The 24,734-nt window shown below is 42.0% G+C and overlaps 2 protein-coding genes across 2 annotated transcripts in view; one reads left to right on the top strand and one right to left on the bottom strand.

Moving 5' to 3' along the window:
• Positions 1–4,119, bottom strand: part of PTDSS1 (phosphatidylserine synthase 1) — a 29,677-nt gene extending 25,558 nt beyond the window's left edge. Inside the window, exon 1 of the mRNA XM_082479806.1 lies at positions 3,879–4,119. Within this exon, the coding sequence (XP_082335932.1) occupies positions 3,879–4,057 (179 nt within the window). The 5' untranslated portion in view covers positions 4,058–4,119. The remainder of the gene's footprint in view (positions 1–3,878) is intronic.
• Positions 4,120–4,350: 231 nt separating this feature from the next.
• Positions 4,351–22,040, top strand: MTERF3 (mitochondrial transcription termination factor 3). The gene is made up of 8 exons (XM_082499604.1): positions 4,351–4,445; positions 4,933–5,287; positions 8,248–8,400; positions 9,378–9,567; positions 14,988–15,135; positions 16,401–16,472; positions 19,324–19,485; positions 21,781–22,040. The coding sequence occupies exons 2-8, from the start codon at positions 4,954–4,956 to the stop codon at positions 21,973–21,975; spliced, it is 1,254 nt and encodes a 417-aa protein (XP_082355730.1). The 5' UTR covers positions 4,351–4,445; positions 4,933–4,953; the 3' UTR covers positions 21,976–22,040.
• The last annotated feature ends 2,694 nt before the right edge of the window (positions 22,041–24,734 follow it).

Below are 24,734 nucleotides of genomic sequence, written 5' to 3'. Positions count from 1 at the left end.
GCTTCATGCCATCCAGAACACTTCCCAGCCAGAGCCTCAGGCTCCGACAGCAAAGCCATATTTCTGTCTAAACATATGCAACACTGTCATGGGTGCCACCAATTGAGGGGATTTTTTTTTTTTTTGGGGTAGGGGGGTGGGGGGGGGAGAGAGAACAGAGTCACATCACTGTACAATTCGGCATGGCCAAGAAAGAAGTGAAAGACACTGTGATCACATCACTGAATCGTCATGTCAGCTGTGCTGAAGGGTCCTCACCTTTGCATATTAGAATTCAGAGTACCACTCAGCTTCAGGAAAGCTGTCCTAGTCATGTTGGCACCAGTTATCCCAAAAATCAAAGATGTGTGCAGTGTTAAACTGCACTTCATTCCACATGAGTGATAGAAGCATTTCATTTTGACTTGCAAATACCTTTCTAAAGGGACAGACATCCAATCTTCTTAACCAGAGCAGGTAAAAACAGGTGGGACCAAGAGACTCTCTGCTGTGCACTGGTTAGGATAAGAATTATAGTGTTTGCCTGGAAGAACTATTTTGGGGAACGTGAAGAGAAACAGGGAAGCAAAACAACTGTTGGAGGAAAGACACAATCACAACAAGCTGCAATCAGGAAAATATGCTAAATCATCTCCTCACTTAGCCTTAGGAACTCTGATGCTAACTTTGAAATATAAGCATTCATGCAGCAAAAACAAGACTTCTAATGCTCGCGTGGGAGGACAGATGAAAATTCTCTCAATTTAAACCCACTTCACCAGCACATTTTTCAGTTATGTAACTTTTGGAGAAGAAATAACAAAAAATCCCCCACTGAAGCATATAATACCTGCCTAACCTTTTTCTCTCTCCTGCTTTTCTCCAGAGCACTACGTTACACTGGCATATTACAAAAATGTAAACTAGTAAGTTAGTACATCATGAAAAAAAAAAAAAAAGATACTCAGCTGAGGAAAAAATAGCTAGGACACTAAATTTAGAGTGCGTGCGTGGGGAAAAAATATCTTCCACTAACTCCCCAAACCAAACTTAAATGCACAATAATCCAGTTTAATCAACTCCATTAATCAAGGGATGTGAAAGAGAACAGCACTACATCCTCATAGCTCTCACTCCTGCTTCAGTGAACCCCTGCAACCTCACAGCTACCAATCTGCCACCTTCCTCAGGTTGCTTCACTCCACAAAAAATCCCCTCCAGCACCCACCTGCTGGCTGCCTCCAGGCTCAGAGAAGACCACATCCCTCTCTCCAGGGAGGAAGAGGACAGGGAAAGCTAGAGCCACTCCATTTCTCTGCTCCAGGGCACAGCCTGGAAGCAGACAAGCCTGTGACTGGCTCATTCACCAGGAAATAACCAAGGCAGCTGCAGCCATTGTCAGAAGTACTAGAAGGATGTGCTTTAAAAAACAGAACACGCTCTAGTCCCCACTTCACCATGGGGAAGTTAAACACACATTTCTTTTTCTGGATTATTATTACTATTATTATTATTGCTACCTGAAGATTATTGCTATCTGAAGTTCAGCTTCACCTTTATCTGTCAGCTGAAAGATAGTATCAACTGCTCTCAGTGATCCCAAGGGAGACCCCACATTATGGCTTGGTACATCTAAGTTTGTCTAAACCCCCACATCTTTCTGACATAAAAACAAAAATATAGAAGAGACAAGACAGACTTTAATGAAAGCAAAATTCCCTCTGCCTGTACTGAAGTTCCTGAAAAAATAAATTTTACTTAACAACATCAGCACGAATGTATGATATAAAATCCCCTGCTTAACAAAATGTCCAGGAGAGCTATGGAAGAATTGACTGCACAGGGGAAGCAAAGAATCACTTGTCACACCTTACTGGGAAGTCTACAGTGCCTTGTGCCCTGAAGGTGGAAATATGAACACTGTCACTGAAGACTCAATGCAATAAACTGATTGGAATAGAAAGTCCAGACCTGGGAGCACATACTTTAAGCATGTGGGGAACTATCTCCTCCCTCCCATCTTCCCAATGAATACATATAGTTTGGGTAGTGCCCCAAATAAAGCAGAGGCAGCAATCTGTTGCTGGAAACTCCTGTGATAGTTGGAAATAGCAGAAGGTGGGCATGAAGGAAAAAAAATATATCAGAGTAGCTTCCACAACCTGAGAAGAGGAGAAACAGAGAAAAGTTAAAGAGAAGTCAATGGGTATTTAAACACAGGAAGTGAGGCAGAGCAGAGACAGACCGAGGGAAGAAAATGAAACTGAAGAAGTCAGAGTTAGAAAGCTAGCAAGACCAATGGAAAGAGAAAGCTAGCAATCCTCTCGGGAAAATGCAAACAAATACTCCAGAACGGAAGCAATATTCTTTGGACCCAGAAGACTCCACAGTTCTAAAATTGCCGCTTGGGTCATCCCCTGCTTGAAAGAATTAGCAGCAAAATTTCTTTCGTCCCCCAAAGGTAAGCAATCAACTCCATTAATCCTTCAGAACGATGTCTGGATGAGAATCTCTTCGTAACTCACAAGTTTGACCTAAATTAGCCCTATAGTGAGAAAAGTGATCAGGAAAAGGGAAACAGGGCAAGAGGAGAACTTGTAGCAAAGGTCTGTAATTAAACATGGTACCAAAGCATAGAAACATGTCTCCAGTTTAAGAGTTAAGAAGGGATCCCTGAGATATTCTACCTTAGCTTGGATCTTGTTACCCAAGTAGAACGAGGGATATGTTCACCAAAAATATCTTCCTTGGGGCCATACACAAGTTGAAACATGAAAAGCACACCTCAGACCATTTGCAACTACACTATTTTACGTTTCCTTATACTCCTTCCTCGGCTCAACACAGGCTTGACCACCATTTTCATAGCTGATAAAAACTATAGGTTTGGATTCTTAAAATAAGACAGAAGATAACATACGGAATTGTATATCAGGCCTAGGGACAAATCATGATGTTCTTTTGTCAAATGCAGAGTTTAATCAACAAGGCCATTAAAATCCATGATCGTGTACATACAATGCCACAAAAGTGTAAATGAGCCCAAAAGACGATGCACAATTCAGCCAAAACCTCACAGGAATCACTGTTTGCCTAGAGACTGAACAATTTAGTCTAAAGAAGGATTGTGTTACCATTGTCACAGCCCCGTTCAGTAGGAGGTAATAAAAAGCATGCACAACTCTGAAAAATACTGCAAGATACCCTTCAGACTGCACTGCTATACCCTTTGCTTACAAATAAGGCTCCTGAAAATAACTGTGTCCATTCTTAGCTTTATTTCCATGAATGACCGCAGTGGTGAACTCCAGAGAGCTGTTCCTGCGGTGGGGAAAGGATGTGGCTAAGCACATTAGTGCTGGGGCCTACGCCAACGTGCGACTGGCAACAGACAAAGTGTGTTGTACAAAAACGATGACACAGAACAGTCACTCCTGTCCACCGAACGCTTGGCAAATTATCTACTTGAGCGATGTCATTGCTGGGCTTCTTGGGAGCCTAATAAAAGGCCATTTTTGGCTACTGCCTGAAACACACATTTTGGTAAAGACTTTAACCAGGCGGCCTCGAAACGATCAACAAGTTCCCAGCAAAGGCAGCAGAGGCTCTCCGCAGGGAGGGCCCCCCGACCAGGCTGCTTGCTCCCCTGCCAGCTACCCATGCAACCCACCCGCCCGCCCGCAGAGCGCGCAGCAAGTCACGGCCCCGTAACAAACCTCCCGCTAACCCGCCCCCGGCGGCAACCGCCGCCCGCCGGAGCCGCGCTGCTCGTCCTCGCCCCCGGGGGAGCGGCACCGGCCCCCTCCCCACCGCCCCGCCCCGGGAACCCCCTTCGCCCCCGGGCCGGATAGGGCGCGGCGGGGCGGGGGATCCCCGTGGCGGCGCCGGGGGCCGCGCACCTCGTGAAGGCGAAGGCCATGAGGCTGAGGATGGTGAAGCTGAGGAGGGTGATGGTGTGCGGCCGGTAGAAGAACTCCAGCGTGATGTCCTCCACCTGCTGCTCGTTGATCATGCGGAAATGCAGACGGTAGTTCACGTCGTCCTTGCTCAGGGTCCGGCTCCCCACGCACGACGCCATCTCGCCCCCTTTCCCCTCACCTCAGCACAGTTCTGGTTCTCCCGGGGCGGGGCGGCGCGGCGCGGCCCGAACCGGCCCGGCCGCCCGCGCCGCCTCCCGCTGAAGCGATGCCGCTGAGGGGAGAAGCGCCGCGCCCGCCTCGCCGAGGGGCGGAGCTCGCCCCGCGCCCACGCGGTGAGAGAGGGAGGGAGGGAAGAAGGAAGGAAGGAACAGAGCGGAGAGGGAAGGCGGAGCCTACACCACCCCCTCTCAGCGAGCAGTGGGAAGGGCCCATATCTGCCTGCACCTCCCCCCCCCCTCCCCGCTCCCGAAATGGTCTCGCCCGAGTTGGGACCGGGGTGGGGGGACACCCACGTGGGCTAGGCCGCGGGAGCGGCGAGAAGGGCAGGTGAGGCGTTGGGGGGGTCTCAATGGCCGCCCGTGTGGGGGCCGGGGCGGCCCCCATCCCTCGCCCTCCCCCGGGCCGGGATCGCTGGGTGCGGAGCGGTGTGCCCTCACGCAGACTGTACGGAGAGGCTGTCGGCCTGGGCAGGCCTGCAAGGGCCGGCAAGCGCGGCGCGGCCCGGCTTCCCCCAGGCCTGTGAGGTGACGGCTCTGGGCGCAGGGCCCCGTCCCTTGGGGAGGGTTTAAGTCCCGGCGGGGCTCCCTCCCCGCTCCCAAGGGAACGGCTGCCCTACAGCGGGCGGTGGCGTTCAGAGCCCGCTGCTCTCCTCAGTTCTGCCTCCGCTTGTCAGGGGTTTGAAGCCTCGAAGCGGCTACTTAGTGCTTTGTAGCGAGTGATTTCTGCTTTAACGCTGAGGGAATTGGCGCTCCCAGCCCTGCGGGCGAGGTGCGGCAGCGCCTGTGGTATTCCTCAGCCCCTTTTCTCCCGGCAGGATGCGGTGCTGAGGTGGAAGATGGCTCTGTGGGCTCGGCAGGTCTCCCGTTGGTGTTGCCTGCTGAAAACGGCCCGTGCTGCCGAATGTCCCGGGAGGCTGAGAGGCCGCAGCGGCCCCGCACGGGCATGTGGTGGGTTCGCCCCTCTGGCTCTGCTGCCCTCGAGGAACCTTGGCGTCCTTCCGTGGCGATTGCAGGCAGGCAGGCGTGTATCTGGAGGAAGCTGTTCTCCACCTGACAGTGCCAAGGATGGATCCTTTTCTTCTCCTGAAAGTAACTTGCCTTTGCCGGTAAAACAGGAACAAGCAAAAGCAGAAACATTACCTGATTTGAATGCAGAAATACTGTATGAAGGTAAGAGGCCTTAGGGATACCGTTTCTCCTCAATCTCCAAATCATGCTTCCAGTATTGCTCTTAGTTGTCCTTTTCTGGCCTGTTTGTCTAGAATATTTGTCTGAAGTTCCTGACTTTCACTTCGTTTAAGCTCCATAGTTAATGGAGAATTCCTATGGTCACTCTTGTATATACAGAATACCTTTAAGCCAAGATAAAGATACAATGTTTTGGGTAGAAATGTCAATCTGGAGCTCCTGTTTGGAGAGCTTTTCTTTTCGCAAGTCTACCTGCAGCAGTTGAGCCTTCCCCTTATAGTTGTGTTAGTACAAAATAAAGGGTTTTGGGTTGGGGTGTTTATTGAGCAGGGGTGGGGGAGGCCACCCCTAAAGCAGCTCGCACAACGCATCCTTTTGAATGATCAGGGATGAACAACAGGAGGCAGCAGAGTGTGAAGCCTGCTTAAGCACTGCCCTGATGAGAAAAGCTCGTCAAACTTTCTCCTGAGGAAAGGGGATAGATACAATGTCGTTTTGGTGTTGTTACCCAGAGGAAATTGCCTCATCTGTCTCTACTTTTATTCTAAGTGAGGATAAAAAACTACCACCCTCTGAAAATAATTCTGGTATACTGAGGAAACTTGCTCTGGATTACTAAGCAGTCTTGTATGTTCAGATTCAGCTTTGAGCCCAGCCAACTTGGATCCTACAGAGCTTATTTTTGGGGTGGCTCAGAGCTGCAACTGAGATCTGTGTGTTTGTGCAGCTGGTTCTGGAAACAGCGCTGCACCAGAACTGACAGGTCAGCCAGCTCGTATGTGTTTGCACCTGTGGTGCAGTTTATCTACGTGCCAGATTTTTATCTGCCAGCAGACTTACTGTTGTGTATGTGTGTGTGTAGCATTTTGTCCAGTTGGCAGTGCACGTAATGGAATAAACGTAATTGCTAACTCTTTTTTTTTTTCTTTTTTTTCCTTGGTAATTTTAGGTGTATTATATCCTCCTGATAGGATGTTTAAGGAACTTAGAGTGCCAAAAACAGGGCATCTATGCCTGGAATGGACCTTGGTGTATATTGGCTGGGTCCTCAAAAAGTTGAAAGGAAATACTTGATATCTGTACAGATTCCTATAGAGTTTATTCCTGTTTAAGGCGTAAACGTTGCTCAAAACATTTTACCATGCTTTTGTTTCTGAGGCTTTGGAAAAAAAGAAGTGGCAAAACCTTCAACAGCTATTGAGCTAGTCTTCCTGGAACATTGGGATCATCCTACTTATTTTGGAACCTGTCTTGGTAGTTCTGGTGTGGCTTTGTTTTCTTGACATAGAATCATAGAATTGCTGAGGTTGGAAGGGACCTTTAGGATCATCAAGTCCAACCATTAACCTACCCTGACAAAAACCACTTCTGAACCATGTCCCTAAGTACCACGTCTACCCTTTTTTTAAACACCTCCAGGGATGGTGAATCCACCACCTCCCTGGGCAGCCTATTCCAATGTTTAATAACCCTTTCAGTAAAAAGTGTTTCCTAATATTCAATCTAAACCTCCCCTGACATAACTTAAATCCATTTCCTCACGTCCTATCACTTGTCACCAGGGAGAAGAGGTCAGCCCCCACCTCTCTACAACCTCTTTTCAGGTGATGAGGTCTCCCTTCAGCCTCCTCTTCTCCAGGCTCAACAACCCCAGTTCCCTCAGTTGTTCCTCATAAGATTTGTGCTCCAGACCCCTCACCAGCTTTGTAGCCCTTCTCTGGACACGCTCCAACACCTCAATGTCCTTCTTGTAGTGAGGGGCCCAAAACTGAATGCAGTACTCGAGGTGGGGCCGCACCAGTGCCGAGTACAGGGGGATGATCACTTCCCTAGTCCTGCTCACCACACCGTTCCTGATACATGCCAGGATGCTGTTGGCCTTCTTGGCCACCTAGGCACACTGCTGGCTCATATTCAGCTGGCTGTCTACTAACACCCCCAGGTCCTTTTTTGCCGGGCAGCTTTCAAGCCACTCCGCCCTAGTCCTGTAGTGCTGCATGGGGTTGTTGTGACCCAAGTGCAGGGCCCGGCACTTGGCCTTGTTGAACCTCATACCATTGGCCTCTGCCCATCGGTCCAGTCTGTCCAGATCCCTCTGAAGAGCCAACCTACCCTCAAGCAGATCAACATGCCCGCCTAGTTTAGTGTCATCTGCAAACTTACTGAGGGTGCATTCGATCCCCTCATCCAGGTTATTGATAAAGATATTAAAGAGAGCCAACTTGCAAAACAGTAATCTTGGTGTAGCTGCTGTGAGCTCCTGCCAGTTGAAAAATAGATCAATGTAGAGAAATATTTTTTAAAAAGACACTGAGCTCTGTGACTTGGAACACTTAAGGGGAAACAAGCGTAATGGTGTTCAGTTGGAAACCTTAATGAGTGGGAAATGGAGCTTGATTTCTTTAGCTGTTAGAGGTGGTAGCAGTCAGCAGCCATTCTGTAATGGATAAGACATGATAGCTTGGTTGGAATTGGCTGTGAAATACCTTGAAAGTTAAAACAACTGCAGTTCAGGCATCAGGTTCAGAAGAGGCACAAGTAGTGGGTTTGTCAGGTTATGAAAAATAATCTTTGTAGTAGCCTTTGATCTGCATATGATCAGGCAAGAATGCGTTTGTGAAGACATGAAAGAAGATTCTTTTTCAAGAAGGTGATGTGATCTGTTGTCTGCAGTGATCAAGGCTGCAGACTGAAGGCAGGCTTGATGGGTACTACGCTCACATTTGGCTACATAAGCAAGAGTCAATGGGCAGTGACAAGGAGATGGAACAGAAAAAAAACTGGGAGTAGACTATGTTTTCAAATAATAATAGATTGGCTGTTCATCTCATACACAGTGTTCTTGCATTTTGAAATGCATTTCAAGAGATCTGTATAGCATTTGATGGAAGCAGCTTTGTCTTTCACAAAATGCATTTGGGTCGTCTATATTTGTTTCTTAGACTGGGATGACATCCCACCTTCATCTGCTTTGGAGGAGATTTCTGAGGAAGAAGCCGTGAAGATCATTGCAGAACCGCTTCTTCCCCTTCAGTCTTCCACGCTCCGAGATTATGTTGACCACTCAGAAACCCTGGCAAAACTTGTCCACCTAGGTATGTGTGATATTGTTTATGTGGTTTGCCTATATCTGGAGCTTTGGGGATTCTATAATTTGTGGTTTTATCTTACTGGTCACCTTGTAAACTTGAAAATAGGAACAGCAACCAATGGTGAAGGGCAGGGTAAATCCAGGGTAAATGGAAAAAGAGAGGGGACTGCATGACTCACTAGCAGTGCTGTGTTATTTGAAGGAAAGGCTGACTAGCTTTAGTCCCTTAGTGCTGTGGATGCTAGAAGGAGGCATCTCCCACAGCTTCTGGAGGTGAGGAGCACTTTGTGTAACATCTCTTCTTTTGGGATGGTTAAGGATGGTTTAATCTGATGCAAAAGAAATTGCAGTTCTCTGTCCTTGGAAGGAAGAAGAGCAGTTGCTGTGCAGAACCTTAGAAGCGAGGCACAGTAAACTGGAGAGGCAAGGAGGAAGGGATGGAAAACAACCTGAGTTATCAAAAAGCACTTGGACTGTACAAGGGTAGCAGAGTTCAAAGTTGCTGGCCGCCTCCTTGTTTCCCAAAAGTGCAAGGAACACCGGAAGGAGATTGGAGAAATAAATATTTGAGGGGGGGAGATCTGGCCCTGTGCAGTAACAAATTGCTATGTGTGAGCCGGTATCCAAAGGCACTTCACTGCAAAATTGTCTCACTCCCATGTATAATGGAGTTGGGAATTCCTTGCACACATACTTCTGTGCAACAAGAGGAGGTCTCTGCATGTGGCATGCGCAAGATTCACTGCAAATGTCTTCCTTCAAAAAATAAACTGAGCAAAAGCATCTAAAATGACTGCTTATTTTATTTGGAATCTTTCCACAATATACAAGGTGTTGTGACCTTGCTGTCTTGAGCAACTGAAGTATGCTAAGTCAGTGCAAAAACGGAGTAGTTAGAAATTTCAACATGCCTTCCTGAAACATTTATAGGAAGTAGGGTCTGTGTTTAATTAAAACAGTATCTAACTTTGTTTGTTGTAGGAGTTGACTTATCCCAAGTGGAGAAACGTCAAAAGGCAGGTCAACTCTTACTGACCTTGGACTTTGAAAAAGATATAAGAAAAATACTTCTGTTTCTAAAGGATGTGGGTGTAGAAGACAATCAGTTGGGACCATTCCTGACCAAAAATCCATACATCCTGGCTGAAGATCTGGAAGCGTTAGAAACCAGGTGAGCCTTTCAAATAGCAGCAGGGTGTTAAGCCTCTTGACTTGAAGGTCTAGTTTCCCAATTGGCTTAACCTTGTCTGATCCTGTGTTGTTGCTGCTTCCTTTCTCACTCGATCCCTGGCTCCATGTTCCTGTGCCTTCCCATCAGTCAGCATTAACATGTGGTGGTGGTATTATAAGTCGAGTTAATACCCTGATCCACCTGAAAGCTGACCATTAACAAATATTACTGCACATTCCTGTCTCACTGCCACAGAGGAAGAAGCTTGCCATCCTAGGCATGTTTGACCTGAGTCAGCTTAGATTCCAAAAGCCCTGAGCTTTACCTAAATTTGTAGAACAATATTAACCTCTTCAGTCATGCTTTGAAACTGCTTTTCTAGAGGATGCATGTCTTCCCATACCTTGTGAATTCTGCAGTAAAAAGAGTAGACCAGATCTCTTCTGTGTTTACTTTTAATAGCAGCAGAAGGTTTCGGTGAGTTTTTTTTTTTTTTTTCTGTTATCCATCTCAAACTGAGCACAAGACTGCAACAAACAAGTTATTTGTGTGTGTTCACACTTGTATGGCCCTAGACTGTTTCTTCAGTGTCACCCAGCTTGTTTGTTCATAAGGGTAAATACTTGTCTCTTTAGAATATTTCATATCTCAGACCAAAGCTTATTTAGTTAGCTGCCTTGTGGAGTTGTTTGTTGTTTTGGGTTTTTTTTTTTAAGTTTATTGTATGTTCCAAAAACACCAAAGGCAATTTTTTTTTTTTTAGAAAGTCATTGTGTTTATGGGTCTTTCTTCTGAGACTGTAGGGGAAACAAGCTGTTTTCTCCATTTACTGTGAAACTTGTTTTCTGTATTACTCTCTCCTATTCCACTCTGCTCTTTTTAATGTCTTAAATCTAGATGCTGTGTACTGCAAACTGTACTTGATGTTGTCTAGCTTATTAGAGAACACTAACTTCAGAAAATGCTGCATTCTGAATGTAAGGGCTACTTGAATGAAACTTAAGCACTGAAGAGATAAGATAACTGTGTACACATACTCCGCTTTCTCCAGCAGCATGACTTGAAAAGAGAGGGGATTTGTATCAGAAGTTGCTGAAGGCTGCTGATTGCAGTAATTTGAGTGTTGTCTGAATCAAACTGTGTAACTGTATCTCTTCTTCTCTGCCAAGAATGGGACTTTGTCTTTAATGACAGTTGTTATTTCATTAACAAATTTCTGGTCAGCTTTAGAGATATAACCCCATGCATCACTACAGGTTAGGGGCTGACCTTCTGGAGAGCAGCTCTGTGGAAAGGGACCTGGGAGTCCTGGTGGACAACAGGATGACCATGAGCCAGCAATGTGCCCTGGTGGCCAAGAAGGCCAATGGCATCCTGGGGTGCATCAAGAAGAGTGTGGCCAGCAGGTCGAGGGAGGTTATCCTCCCCCTCTACTCTGCCCTGGTGAGGCCGTATCTGGAGTATTGTGTCCAGTTCTGGGCTCCCCAGTTCAAGAAGGACAGGGAACTGCTGGAGAGGGTCCAGGAAAGGGCTAATGAAATGATTAGGGGATTGGAGCATCTTTCTTATGAGGAAAGGCTGAGGGACTTGGGTCTTTTTAGTCTAGAGAAAAGACGACTGAGGGGGGATCTTATCAATGCTTAAAATACTTAAAGGGAGGGTGCCAGGTGGATGGGAACAGTCTTTTTTTTTTTCAGTGGTACCCAGTGATAGGACAAGAGGTAACGGGCACACACTTGAACATAGGAAGTTCCATCTAAACATGAGGGACTTCTTTACTTTGAGGGTGGCAGAGCACTGGAACAGGGTGCCCAGAGAGGTTGTGGAGTCTCCCACTCTGGAGACATTCAAAACCCGCCTGGACGCCATCCTGTGCAACCTGCTGTAGGTGACCCTGCTCTGGCAGGGGGGTTGGACTAGATGATCTCCAGATGTCCCTTCCAACCCTGATCATTCTGTGATATAATGGGATAATACTGTATCACTGTACTCTTTTGTCACATGTGGGTGCATCTTGGCTGCATGACTGCAGATTTCAACTGTTCCTTCAGTGGGCTTAAGCTAGGATGTTGGACTTCATCCTGCTGTGATTGAAGTATTTGTGCTGCTGCTGGTCAAGCTGAGGTCTTATGGTTGTTACTGTTAATATCTATTCACAGAAGCCTGTCCTTAGTGGTTTTGCATTGTTAACTTTGGAGGACTAGTTCTAGAGCTTTAAAGATGAGGTTTGTATTTATGACAGAAAGCTTTTTACTTCTAAAAAAAAAAAAATCTTCCTAAAGTTAAATAACTGGAATTAAAATGTTCAAGATACTTGAAATAATGAATTGTAATAATATACATAATCTACTTTTTAAAAAATTTTATTCTAAATTCATCATTTTTATGAAATAACTGAATATCAGTTTTGAGTCCCTATTTTCATGAATCCGGACACTTTTTGCAAAGGCGTTGCTCTAGGGCTGGCGTGGTGGCTTGTAACTGCATTCTGCTCTTCTTCCTTTTTGGTTTATGGATACAAACAGCTTATCTGTATTCCTTTGCTTTAGTACTTCCAAATTTTTGCAGTGGGGTCCCATTAAGACATGAGAGATTTAAGGTACCAGCACCAGACTATGGGGTTATACTTTTTTTCCCCCACAACTTACCTGTGTCTTGCAGTCATAGAGGTCCTAGCTTTCTTTACTCAGCTGTATTTGTTTGGTGTGTACCTATAAGAAGTTTGATTCTGAAATAGAATTACTTTTTTCTTCTGATTCATGCTTCCATTAGATGTGTTGATTATAGAAAAAATTCCAGGAAAATAGACTTTTATTCTTAAAATTACTCCAGACAGGCTTGCATTAATTCAGTATTTCTTTTACAGAACAACCTGTGTGTGTTTGTGCGTACTTTGTAATGAACTCAAAACATCTTGATCTTTAAAAATTCCAGAAAAGAAAGTCTTTCTGCCTGGCTCTTTCATGTAGTAGCTCTCCAAGACAGAAATCTGAAAATATGTTTTTTTGGAAACAGGCACATTAGTGACTCATGTCTAACATAGACGTGACTTTCCTTCTTTCTCCTCTGTTCTTCCATCCACCTGTTCAGTAAGTGGCCTTTCAGAAGCAATATCCAAAAAAAACCTGTGTCATTTTTCAACAGTGGTTTTGGGTCCAGATATCAGAGTTGCTCATACTCTTATGAAGAGAGTATTTTTTGCTATGATAGACATTCTAAATCTCCTGTGAAGTCAGATTTGCTTTTCAGTGAGTGTCCTGTGGCACTGCCTTGTTACTGAAGGTAGGGGGTGAACAGGGCAATCCAATTTCTCCTTCATTATCTGCAGCTTGATTTCTGAGTAAGGTTACCTCTGTTTGGCATTGGTGGATGCTTTCCTGCAAGTTTTAAAGTAAGTGTGCCACTGAGGGTGTATGGCAGGCTGTGAAGTGAATGTGTCTCAGATAGCTGTCTTGTGAAAGCTGAGTATCACCTTTGCATAAACACTTCGGTGCAGATGGACATGGTATTGGTTACATCACTCTGGAATGTTTTATTGCTACGGATTCCACGTTGCCAGGAAACAAAACACAAATTTCAATAGATTTGGCATTTGACTTCAGATAAACACTGTAAAAGTCAAAACATTCCATAATTCATAACAATTCTGACAGTTGCACATCAGTGTCTGTACTGCAGCTGCACCAGATGCTTTGTTTTACAGTATAGTTAATGATGACTTAAAACTGTTAACGCGCTACATAGAACTGCTGACCCCCGTCGTAGAACCAGGGCTAACCTTGGTGTCAACACTCACAAAGTTATCTCAAACTTTGGTCAGGTTGGAAGATTGTGCTTCTTTAACATAGGAGTTTCTAGAGTCAGGTTATTACAATCTTGCCATCCATCTTTTAAGCTTCTTGCCTTTCCAGGATGTGAAAAAACTGCTTCAGGTGTGAATCTTAATGACTTGTTAACAGAAAACAAGTGGAGTGGAGTCAGGATAACCAAAAGGTTTTATTTTTAATCTGCTCATTTATCTATGTTTCTAGGATGCTTGGCAGTTGTGCCCTTTAAAAATGAATGGAAGAATTATAGCAAAGGCAAGCTGCAGCATTCAAAACATAATGGGATAATTTTTGAAGGGCCAATTATTTATTGTTGTGCTCTGCATTTTTCCCCCTCCTAATCTCTCCTTGTCTCTGAGGTGCCTGCAGCCAAGTCCATCAGCACTATCTGGAGCCTAGCCTGCTACTTTCTGTGTTGGGGTGCCTGCTCAGTTAGGAATTAGTCCTCTAGAGCTTGTTCTTAGATCTTCTATCTAGAGGTTTTGGGCTTGTGATGACTTCATTTTTGAGGGTTTTGTGGATAGAGAGGGAGGTTGTAGTGACTGGAAGGTTTTTGTTTGTTTTTTTTTTTTTCTCTCTACAAGACATGATTTAACACAAAGCCTGTCTTTTGTTGAGTATCTGCTTCTGCAGAATATTCTGCAGTCTATTTAGTATTTTAATTACTGCCGGATAAAATCAGTTCTTGTATGCTCTAAGTTCATCTGACAGCAAATACTTCTGTATGTGCTCATCTATAACCAAAGGAAGTGTCTTCAAATTGTAGTTCAGTTTTTTTGTAAATCAAAACACGTGGCATGTGGGTTAATCGTGTCTCTATTTTGTGTGAGGTATTTCCCCCCCTATTCCTTTTCTGGGAGCAAGTAGGAACTTGAAATAGGATTTCACTTTCACTGAATTCAACAAAGTTTGGAAAAAGTTTTGAGTTGGAAAGAAACAAAGAAAGCAAGCTCTGTTAAACATAAAAACTTTAGTCAGCTCCTTTTGTCTTCTGACAACCAGATGTTTTGTAACTAAATCCTTGGACCAGCGACTGAAAGTAGGGACCTATTGTAACAAAAGTAACTTCAGCTGAATTAGAAATGTCTTTTTGGACAACGTCTCTACAGATAGCATTGTTGTATGTCTGTACTCCAGTGCTATTGGCAAAACTGGGATGTATGAGGTATGGTACTCTGTTCTTTCAGCAGTAGAGATGGAATTCATTAAAATAGCAAAAGGCTGTATATATCTTCTTGTCCATACCCTATGATGATCTATTAATGTGTTTGCAATCTAGGAGACAGGCTGGTAGTTAAACGTAGGTTATCATAGTTATCTGCTTAAGTACAGCTGGAAGGAATTAAAATCTGTCTTCAGTATTGACATTCTGCTCTGAGGTTTATTTTACTTCTAATTAATTGGAAGGGATGGTATTTTGCTTTTATGATAACTGCAGATTTCCCCCTAATTATTTTTGGCAGGGTTGCATGTTAATGCTAGAACATCTGTCCGTTTATAAGATATCACTGAGGAATTTAAGCAAGTACTGAATAAATGGAGGCAATAAAATTTTCATCACTGGATTTTATTTTGTTTTTGTTCTCTTTCTAGAGTGGCTTACCTAAAATCAAAAAAATTCGGTAAGGCAGAAATTGCTCAAATGGTCTCAAGAGCTCCGTATTTGCTGTTGTTTTCAGTGGAAAGACTGGATAACAGACTGGGTTTCTTCAAAAATGAACTTGGTCTCAGTGTAAAAAAGGTAAAGACTATACACTGAAGTCTTTAGACACTTTGTTAGTGACAACTGTAAGGCCTTGGAACATGAATACTTCAAGTGTTTGGAGGTTATCCACAAACACTAGTGACATTACCAATGGTACCACAGAGGGTTACAGGAGCATGACATGATTTTAACTGTCTATAAAAGTAATATGGACATCTAACATTCAAAGGTCCTGAAGTACAGTTCTTGAAGATTATCTGCTGCAGGTTATTGTCAAACAAGCGTGTGTGTGTGTGTCCAGTTTTATTATCTGAGGTGGGTGAGAGAACTGAATCCATTGCTGAAACGCCAAGCAGCTTTTTTAACTTCTAGAAAATTAATTTGCTCTCTTCATCTCTTCAAGATACTGTAACAGACTATTTTTCACCAACAAGTTAATCTGTGAATGTGATATCAAACTAAATGCCAAATCATATGCTCACCTTAGAAAGAGTAACCCCAGGGTTCACTCATGAGTGCTTACCATGTTACATGCTTAGCAAGCATTGAGCACCATGCTTTGGGATCTTCAGAGGAGGTAGTAGGCTGGACTTTCCTGGAATAAGTGGGCAGTGTTAGTTGTTTCCTGCAGTAGCTGGGGATTGCAATAAATGTCAATTTCCAAGTGGAATCTGGTGTTCTTCTATTTGCTTCCATTTGCTGAACAGTCATAGCTGTCACAGTGCCTGTTCCCGGCCTTTCCATGCTTGAGGTAAGATCTCTCTGGAAAAGGGTTTAGTCACTGCCTCGTACTCAGGGCAGATTACGAGTAATCACATGGCTTAGGAGATATGGAGTAATTTCTTCTATTGACATAATACTATGGTCTAACCAGATCCTGAGGTAGACAAATTCCACTGCAGCTGAAAAACCCTTTTATAGCCTCTATCAGGTAGTGGTTTGTTTACTTTTTTTTAAAAGGTGGGAAGAAACAACTTGAGGACTGAGAGAGATTGGGCACTTGAGCATGCTTTCTACTTTTGGGGTATGCTTTTACTCCCTCTTCCTGTCTGTTTTGCAACAGCTATGTTATTTTTTGTTTTCCAAACAAACACATTTGAGTAACTTTTTGCATCTTAATATACTGCTCTTCATGAAAACTCATCTTTGGGGTAGAGATAAATCAAAATGCAAGTGAAAGTGCATCCCTCTTCCAATTGGGGAAAAAAAGTTTATATGAGTTCTCTATCTTTCTTCTACAGATGGATTCACAAACAACTTTCAGTAATAATCTTTCCTTTGTGTGTTTTCCCTAATTGTAGACAAAGGATTTGGTAATTCGTCTTCCAAGGCTACTGACGGGCAAATTAGAGCCTGTAAAAGAAAATCTTCAGGTAAGCTTATTAGTAGATATTAAAAGTGTATTGTGTATCCACATAATTTAAGAGTTGTCAGAAGATAAAATTCTTGGAGGAGAATCCTGCACAGAAAGAATTTAATGAAATAATTTTAGTGGAGATATAAAATAACTGAGGATTTTGTTAAACAATTTATTTTCCTCTATAGCTTGCAAGCTTAAAGCATACATGGAGCAGTATCTTATTGTGTCTTCTACTCTGATGTAGGTTAGAAACTTCATCTGAGTCCCTTCCTGCCAAAAGCTGCTATCTGATGACACAAATTGTTACCCATTTCTTTACAACAAGTGAAAAATAGGGCCTGCTCCCTCCTTTTTTTCCTTTTTTTCCTTTTTTTCCTTTTTTTTTTTCCCCCTTAATTATTATGGGGTTTTGCTAACTTGGATTGTCCATGAGGATTTAGGAGCAAGAAATGTGCAGTTGATTATTTTCCTCTTGGCAGGTAGCTAGTCTGCCAAAATGTGCATTTGACACCTATTGTCTGATAGCAGATGGTCGTTATTAACAACTGTTGGGTAAATAACTTCAAACCCACAGGGACTCCTTTCCCTTTTGAAAATGTAACTATGTATTGGTTTAATTATTGTGCTGTAAAGCCATCTAGGCCAAACAGCATGATGTAGTGTAACAATTTGAGAAAACCCATTATCCTATAACGCATAACTATGAATTAAAATACATAATTTTCAGACAGACTCACTGCTCTGAAACTATTAAACACTGGGAATCTTGCAATCTGAAATGTGTGTGTGTGGTAAGGGAGGAGACTGGAAAGTAGCAGACTGTTCCAATTAATAGTGCTTTCTTTATAATGAACATTGTTTCCACAGGCTAGGGATTCAGTATATTATAATGAACGTGTTTTTAAAATCCTCAGTTCTATGTGACTATCTTGTCTATCTACCCAAAAGTGTATAGTGTAGCATTCTTATTTTTAACATACTCTAGAGAGGGGAAGGATTTTTAGGTCCTTGCCATTAGAATCTACTGATACTTAGAAGCTCCAGCCTTTCAGGAGGTTCTCAGATTCAGAATCTGGGTTTAGACCCTTATGTCCTAAGCTGGTGGTGGGCAGGCAGTACTCAGAAAGTGAAACCTTATACCAGTAGTTCAGAAGTAATCCAATGTTATCCCTCATTCTCAGTGGGCTGTTATTTAGAATCAACTGCTGCAGCTGGTATTGATTGTCAAAAGCGTGCAAAAAGATACCAGTCATGGACTAAATGAGCTGGAGGATGGCTTATTCCATCCTCTGAAGGTTTCATCAAGCACAATTAGAGATTCACTGATAGGGTAAAACTGGAAAGCTTGCATTATCAGTGCCTGTTGTGGGAATCATACAGAGCATGTTGAATATTGCTGGGGCTTACATATTAAGGATATTGGCATATGTAGTCTACAGATTTACTGAATATTAAGTATGTATGCAGTCAAACTGAGTACAGTCAAAGCAACTTACACTTGAGCTCACTGTTCATGTCAAGAGAGAGCTGTTCCATTTCACAGAGTAGAAAATAAAAGCTCAAGATTCATGCCACAATTACCTCTACAGTGGGGCTAGCTCTACATCTCCACCAATTTAACATCAGGTCTTACTCTCGGTTGTGTATCTTAATGCAGTAAGTTACCCCCGCCAACTCAGATCCATCGAAGACACCACTGAAGTGCAGACACGTCTTCATCCGTGAATGCTATCTTAGGTGATTAGTATTGTTTGTGATGTGCAAATATTTATAAAGCAGATAAGGAAGAACCAGGAGTTGAAAGACCTGATTATAGTCACCTCTAGAAACAGTTTCCTGTAAGGATCTGGAAGTCCTAAGGTAGCTTCAAAACCTAGGTTCTAAGCCCTTCCATTTGTATTTGCCAGGCAGTTTTGGAAAAAAGCTGCAGTCTTGGCACATCAAACTGGGAAAACAAAAAGCACCACCTTTTTGCCAACCGAAGAAGTACCTAAGTTGGATTTGAAAGTCTGCTTATGTTGACTGGCAAGCATACCCACTTCATGACTGAAAACAAGCTGCTTGTAAATGTCACTGGAGGATAGGAGAAATGGCTGAGTTACCAGATACTCTTGTATGCTGAATTCCTTTCTCAACAACTCAATGTACTGCTTGCTATTCTGCACTTTGGGAGGAGTGCTCATGATTTTATTGAAAAAATGTGTTTTGTTTTCCTTTTGGAAAACCATAATTGGAGTCAAGGCAGTCTCCGAAAAAGACATGTTACTTTAGACATTAACCAACTGTAAAATAAATTGAATACACTGTATATTCTACACATCTCTTTCAGGTTCAACAGACTTCAGTTGAAGACTACAGAACTGAAATTATACTCCCTAATATAAAAATATAACTTGGATACATTAGCAAAAGAAATACTACATTAACAAAAGTAGTCACTAGCTATTTGATTGCTGTGTTTTACACAGCTCAACAGCTCCACAACTAGAAAGTCAGTCTTTTTTGACAGCTTGGTATTGAAACTGATAAAAGCCTCTTAGGGGAGAATCTATGCTTGTTACTGCCATGTATACTGCGACATATCTTTTTCGTTCATATGTCAGACAAGCTGAAAAATACATAGCATTCACAGAAGTCATCTTTACTTCAGGCATACTCTATAATCAGATTTCACTTCAATCCATAATGATAAATAATTTGCACTGTCTGGTTTGACAACAACTGGAGTGGCAGATATTATTGTGGGCTGCATTCTTGTTGTTGTGTGACAAAGGGTAGAAGAATTTTGCATTAGTTTATTTCAGTGGCATGTTAAAATAAGATTGCTGTAGCTGACTTGAAGATAAAATTGTGCTCTTTTTCAGGTTTGTGAGATTGAACTTGGTTTTCAACGTAATGAAATTCAACAGATTGTGTTTAAAACCCCGAAGATTTTAACTGCAAGTAAAAAGAGACTCAAACAGACGTTTGACTACTTACACAACATAATGGGCATTCCCCACCACATGCTTACTCGCTTTCCTCAGGTGAGCTGTTGATCTGGGAATAAATTGTAGGTGCTCTTTGCACAGCGGGTTCACTAATTTGGTGCTGAAGGTGGAGCCTCATTGTACACAGGATACGTGTGGATTCTTCAACTTGTCTGTGGCTGCAATTCAGCAACCATTGAGGATTCCAGTGTGGAAGTGCCCTTCTTCACCCCCTGGCATGTGTGACACCACCACCGCCGGTCTTGTGAATTTTTAAGTTTTCAACAGAAGAGTCATGCTCGTCTCTTCTGGATTCATGCAAGAAAGATTACTGCCTGCTTAGGGATTCCTTGTCCTGAAATCTTATCTAGCTAAGAGACACAAGGGAAGACGGATCATGCAGAAGATCTGTTCATTATATAATATATGTAAGCATTTCATTTGGATTTGGCTAGTTAAAAAATAAATTTTATAGATTCTAGGATCTGAAAATATATTTTAAAGGTAAGACAAGTTCTGTCCATTAGGCAATTGGATTCTCACTGATCTTCCTATTGCTGCGGCAATAGCAAAAAAAATCACAGGAGTGAAAATAGATTAGTTTCTTGATGACTATCTTGGTTTTTTTCTATCTCCTCATTACTGTTATTTCCTCATAAATTAAAAGTTGAAAGCATTAGTCACTTCATCCAATGCTGACATGCAGTCACACTAGCTTCTTACAAAGGAAAAAAAGAAAGCAGAAATTACAACTTCTGAACTGCAGTAATTTTCTTCTTAAAGCAAGTCTAGTAGGGAATCTAACTGGCTAAAAAACCAAAATTATATTGGGAAATAAAACTGCTCCCCAGGCTTTTGATTACTTGACTTGCTATTTAATATATCTTTACTTAACAAGGAGGCTTGCTATAACTCCAGTCCGTGTGTCACTTTTGCCCTCCTTGACCACAAGTCTTGCTCATTTACTTCTCAGTTGTCTTATTGTTGGCTTTGTGGTGGTTCACCTCATTATTTCCGTTCCCTTTGTTTGGAAGGATAAGTGGAGAGTTTCCTCTATTCCTTGTTCATGGCACAGTCATCCTCTCTTTCCCCTGTTCTCCCCTTCCATCTTCAAAAACTGAGTTCCAGGATATGGCTAGCGCAACTCAGTCTGTATACAGTCTGGCCATTAACTTGTGTGTTCACAAATGCATACTTGTCTCCATCTGTTTCTACATCTATCCTGAATTACAATAATGCCCGAAAATAAGAGGCATACGGGATTTTTTTTTTGTCAAATCCTCTCTGATGTTATAGCTGCTGTGGTAACCATCCTTCCTGTCAGCTAGCCCCATAAACAGTGGTAAAGGTTTTTTCCCCTTGTCTTCTGACTCACTCTTAAAATTCAAGGAAAGCAGAGGAACAGTAGTTGTGCTTTCTGTCCTAGTTCAAATTAGTTTGCATCCTCATGAAATCCTTCAGTAGGGTGGGTAGTCTCTCCTTTTTAGTAAAAACTCTGCTCAATTTCATTGCTGTAGCATTCATGTTTTCCCTGTTATCTTCTCTAAACCAGTGTGTCTCTCTTCAGTTGTGCTGCTCAGAAATGCAGTTAGTTCTCTGCTTTTAAGACTTCTTAAATGTCTATCTCTTGTCTTCCCCACTTCTCTCTCTTTTTAAATGTTCCACCGATTCTTTCATGTCTCCCTTACCATTGTTCTCACCTTTGACTGTCAGAATTCTTTTTGTGACAAATATCTTCAAAGGTAGGCGTTGCTGTGCAGCAGAAGACAAGTGGTGTTTTTGAACCACTGCACTGTGCCTTTTGGCTCTGTTATGACAGGAGGTGCAGCTACTCACCTTTTCTGTTGCCACTGTGCAATTCACTTGTTTGTAGTATGCCATGTGGTCACCTGTTCATTTCTGCTTTATAACAGTGCTCAGTCTGTGTAAATTCATTTCTGCTTTATAACAGTGCTCAGTCTGTGTAAATAAATGCTTCTGATAGTATAGGGAAAATGCTTAGGTATTCTTACTCCCTGTTTCTGAATGTCTCCTCTTCACTTTCTTGGCTGTGATTACACAGAAGTAAAACTGTTATATATAAACAAAAAACCGAACATGCTTGGGAGTTGTATCACTCCCTGATTTCCCTTGTGTGTGTACCTCAGCGTATTGTATTGAAGCATTTATTTAGAATTTAGATAATTTATATATAAATGTAACCTATCTGGTGTTTGACATAAATGAGAAGATGCAAATTATTTGTTTTCTTCCTAGATCTTCAGTTTGTCTAAAAAATGTTCTTATTTTAGATTCATCAGAGTCTAAACATTTAGACAACCTAAAAGATTCTTCCCTTTCTTTCTTTCTTAGGTTTTCAACTCAAAGCTATTACGAATCAAAGAGAGACATATGTTTCTTACATTCTTGGGAAGAGCCCAGTATGACCCAGCACAACCCAGCTACATCTCTCTGGACCAGCTAGTATCCTTGCCTGATGAGGTGTTTTGTACAGAGATTGCCAAAGCTTCTATACTGGACTTTGAAAAATTCTTAAAAACACTTTAATTAGTAACACATGTAAAAAGGAATAGAATATAGTTATGAAATAAACATATTTTATAAAAATGTGCTCCTTTATGGTCTCTAAAGTTCTTAACTACTGATTTAGGAAGTTGTTACTTATGAAACATTTGTAGGATTTAAAGGCTCACAGCAATATTCTTTATGGTGACATGAAAATATATTTCAGAAGGATTGAGTGAATATATGTTGATTGCTACTGATGCAATCCTTGTAATTAATTGCTAACTTAATTCAGAGTGAATGATGCAGCACACTAACAGAAAAGTAAATTAAAGTGGATTCTTTTTACTTTCAATAATTTCAGAGTTTTGGGAGATGGAAAAACTGTCTAGTGACTTATTCCCTGTCTCACCCTCTGTCTTCTCGCCTCACCATCCCTCCCAAAAGTTAGCATAACAAGCTACTGCAGTAGCAAAGAAGTGATGTGTTTACCTGCTTTTATCTTAAAAGCTAATAATGTTGTCCTTCTCCTTGTATGGTAGAAAGAAGTACACTGTTACATATGTGAAACCCCTCATACAGAAAGGTATTTTCTAACAGGTTACAAAGATGTTTCTTTGTGAAACTGGCTGTTGAAGTTAATATCCTAAAAACTGTGCAGTGAAACGGTTTGAAATTTCAAAGAAAATCAGCAAACTGAATCTAGGCAAATTACGGAAAGAAAATAAAACTATACATGTCCCTGAAACCTAGAAGGAGGTTCCCCCCTTGTTGAGGGGAAGAGCAGTTCTTCCCTACCCCAATGATATTTGTATGGCTTTAGCATACAAGTAACCATGCAAAAAGCAGCTGTGGTATGTAATTAGTTGACAGAGCTATCTTGCTCAGTTATAACAACTGAAGTAAATGCTAACATTAGGAATCATGGGAGTATTAAAAGAACTTAATCTTATCAGTAAACAAATTGTGTTAATATGGAATCATCAAATGCTTCACAGTGTATTTGAGCAAAGTGAAGAAAGTGACTAAACCCAAATGCTAGCTGTCTGATAGTTCATTGTTTAGAAGTTTCCATTCTTTCAGTTAAAACAGTTCAGGAAACTGAAATCCAGATGTTTTCATTTGGATTTAAGCTTATTTAATGAAAAAGCCTCAATGTTTGAAAAGCTCAGTGTTGGAACTGAAAATACCAATTTGTATGCAGATAGCAGAATAAAATCCAAAAGGTTAAATTCCCCTAATAGGTGGGAAATAAAGTAAGGTTAAAATGACATTTAAGAATGAGAATAGTAGTGATCTCTGTTATTACGACTTGGGTCTTTTATCCAAAATAAAAATTTGGAATTTGAATTACAACACCCAAGAAAAGGAGTGTTGTCAGAACAAGCAGGGTGCAAAATGATTTACTCGGGCATCTTCACTTGAAACACAGTGAAAAGCCACATTCATTGTCTGCAATATATATCTGAGATGCTTTCTTTTGTCTTTTGGTCTCATGTTTCCCACTCCATTGGCATGGGAAGATCACTTGAAATCCTCTATTAAGTAGACAGTTCTTGGTGGAGATGCATAACAAATTTCATCTAAAGTGGTGGCTGAAATGTGATGGCTAAACACTTTCCCTGATTGCCTACTTTTAAATAAAAATATCTAAGTCCAATATCCTTACTTAGATTTTGATTGTATTAAATGCTAATAGCAAATTATAATCTTCAAGCAATCTAGTAAAAGTTAATGTTGATAGTAAAGATAGCATAAAAATAACAACATAAAAAATGTATGTGGGCTCATAATGCCAAAGTAGAGTTTGCTTTTGCAGATTTACTCTGCTGTCCTTATCACGATCTATATTACCATGTGACAAACCATTATAAATTATATTATAGAATGTGTATATTTTGAATGTCTCAAAGTTTGAGCTTTTAATTCCTTTAATATTTTTAAATGTAAAAATGATTGCTGCCAGAACTAAACCAGTTTCTTTGAAACGTTAAATGCGTGAGCTTATGCCAAAATAGCTTCCCAGAAATACCATGAATAAAGGAAGCAAAAAGATTTTGTGGAAGTGCTAAAAGGAAAGGGGAGAGAGGACAGAAGAACTTTTTGAGGATCGTGCCAAATACTTTTTGGCTTTAAGATGAAAAAAATCTTTAGAAGAAATGTTTGGCCTAGAATTACCAAACTTATTGTAGTCTGCTGTTCTTGATAAGGGCTAGCAGCCTTTGATTGAGCGTGTTGATTAATCGAGGCTTGCTGGGTACAATGTGGCAAAGACCCTTTGCGGTCTGCTGACACGCACTCTGAGCCGTGCTGTTTGCCTGCTTATCACATTCAGCCCCATGCTTTTCTGACTGAAATTGCCTACTGTAGCAATATTTCTAGAATAATCCCACATATTCATTTTATTTCTTTAAACGTGCAGTGGTCTGTGTGTGAAGGAATGGCTGGGCAGAGGCAGCGACCTGTGCCTCAGAAAACAGAGCCGCTCACCTGGCAGCTGTGATACCTGAGCGGAGCAAGGTTTCTGCTCCTTCCTCGGATTGACTTGGTGCTTTGCTTACTGTGCTTTACGAACATAAACTTACTTGTAGCTAATATTCACCTTTACCCCTCAGTTCGCAGTTGTTGGTCCGCACAGCACCCAGTTACACCAGTTCAGCCGCCTCGACTGACAGCAGGATTACCCTACGCTGAAGCCAGTGCTTGTTCTCATCAGTTCTCCGGTCTCTGAGCTGCAGCCGTGGCCGTGCAGGCGAAAATGTGGGCGCCGCCAGCAAAGGTGACGTCTGGGACTAATACTG

Source organism: Vanellus vanellus (assembly GCF_965231255.1).
Source record: "Vanellus vanellus genome assembly, chromosome: 2".
Taxonomy (NCBI): Eukaryota; Metazoa; Chordata; class Aves; order Charadriiformes; family Charadriidae; genus Vanellus; species Vanellus vanellus.
Note: the sequence above shows the minus strand (reverse complement) of the source record. Positions and strands in the feature narration are given on the sequence as shown.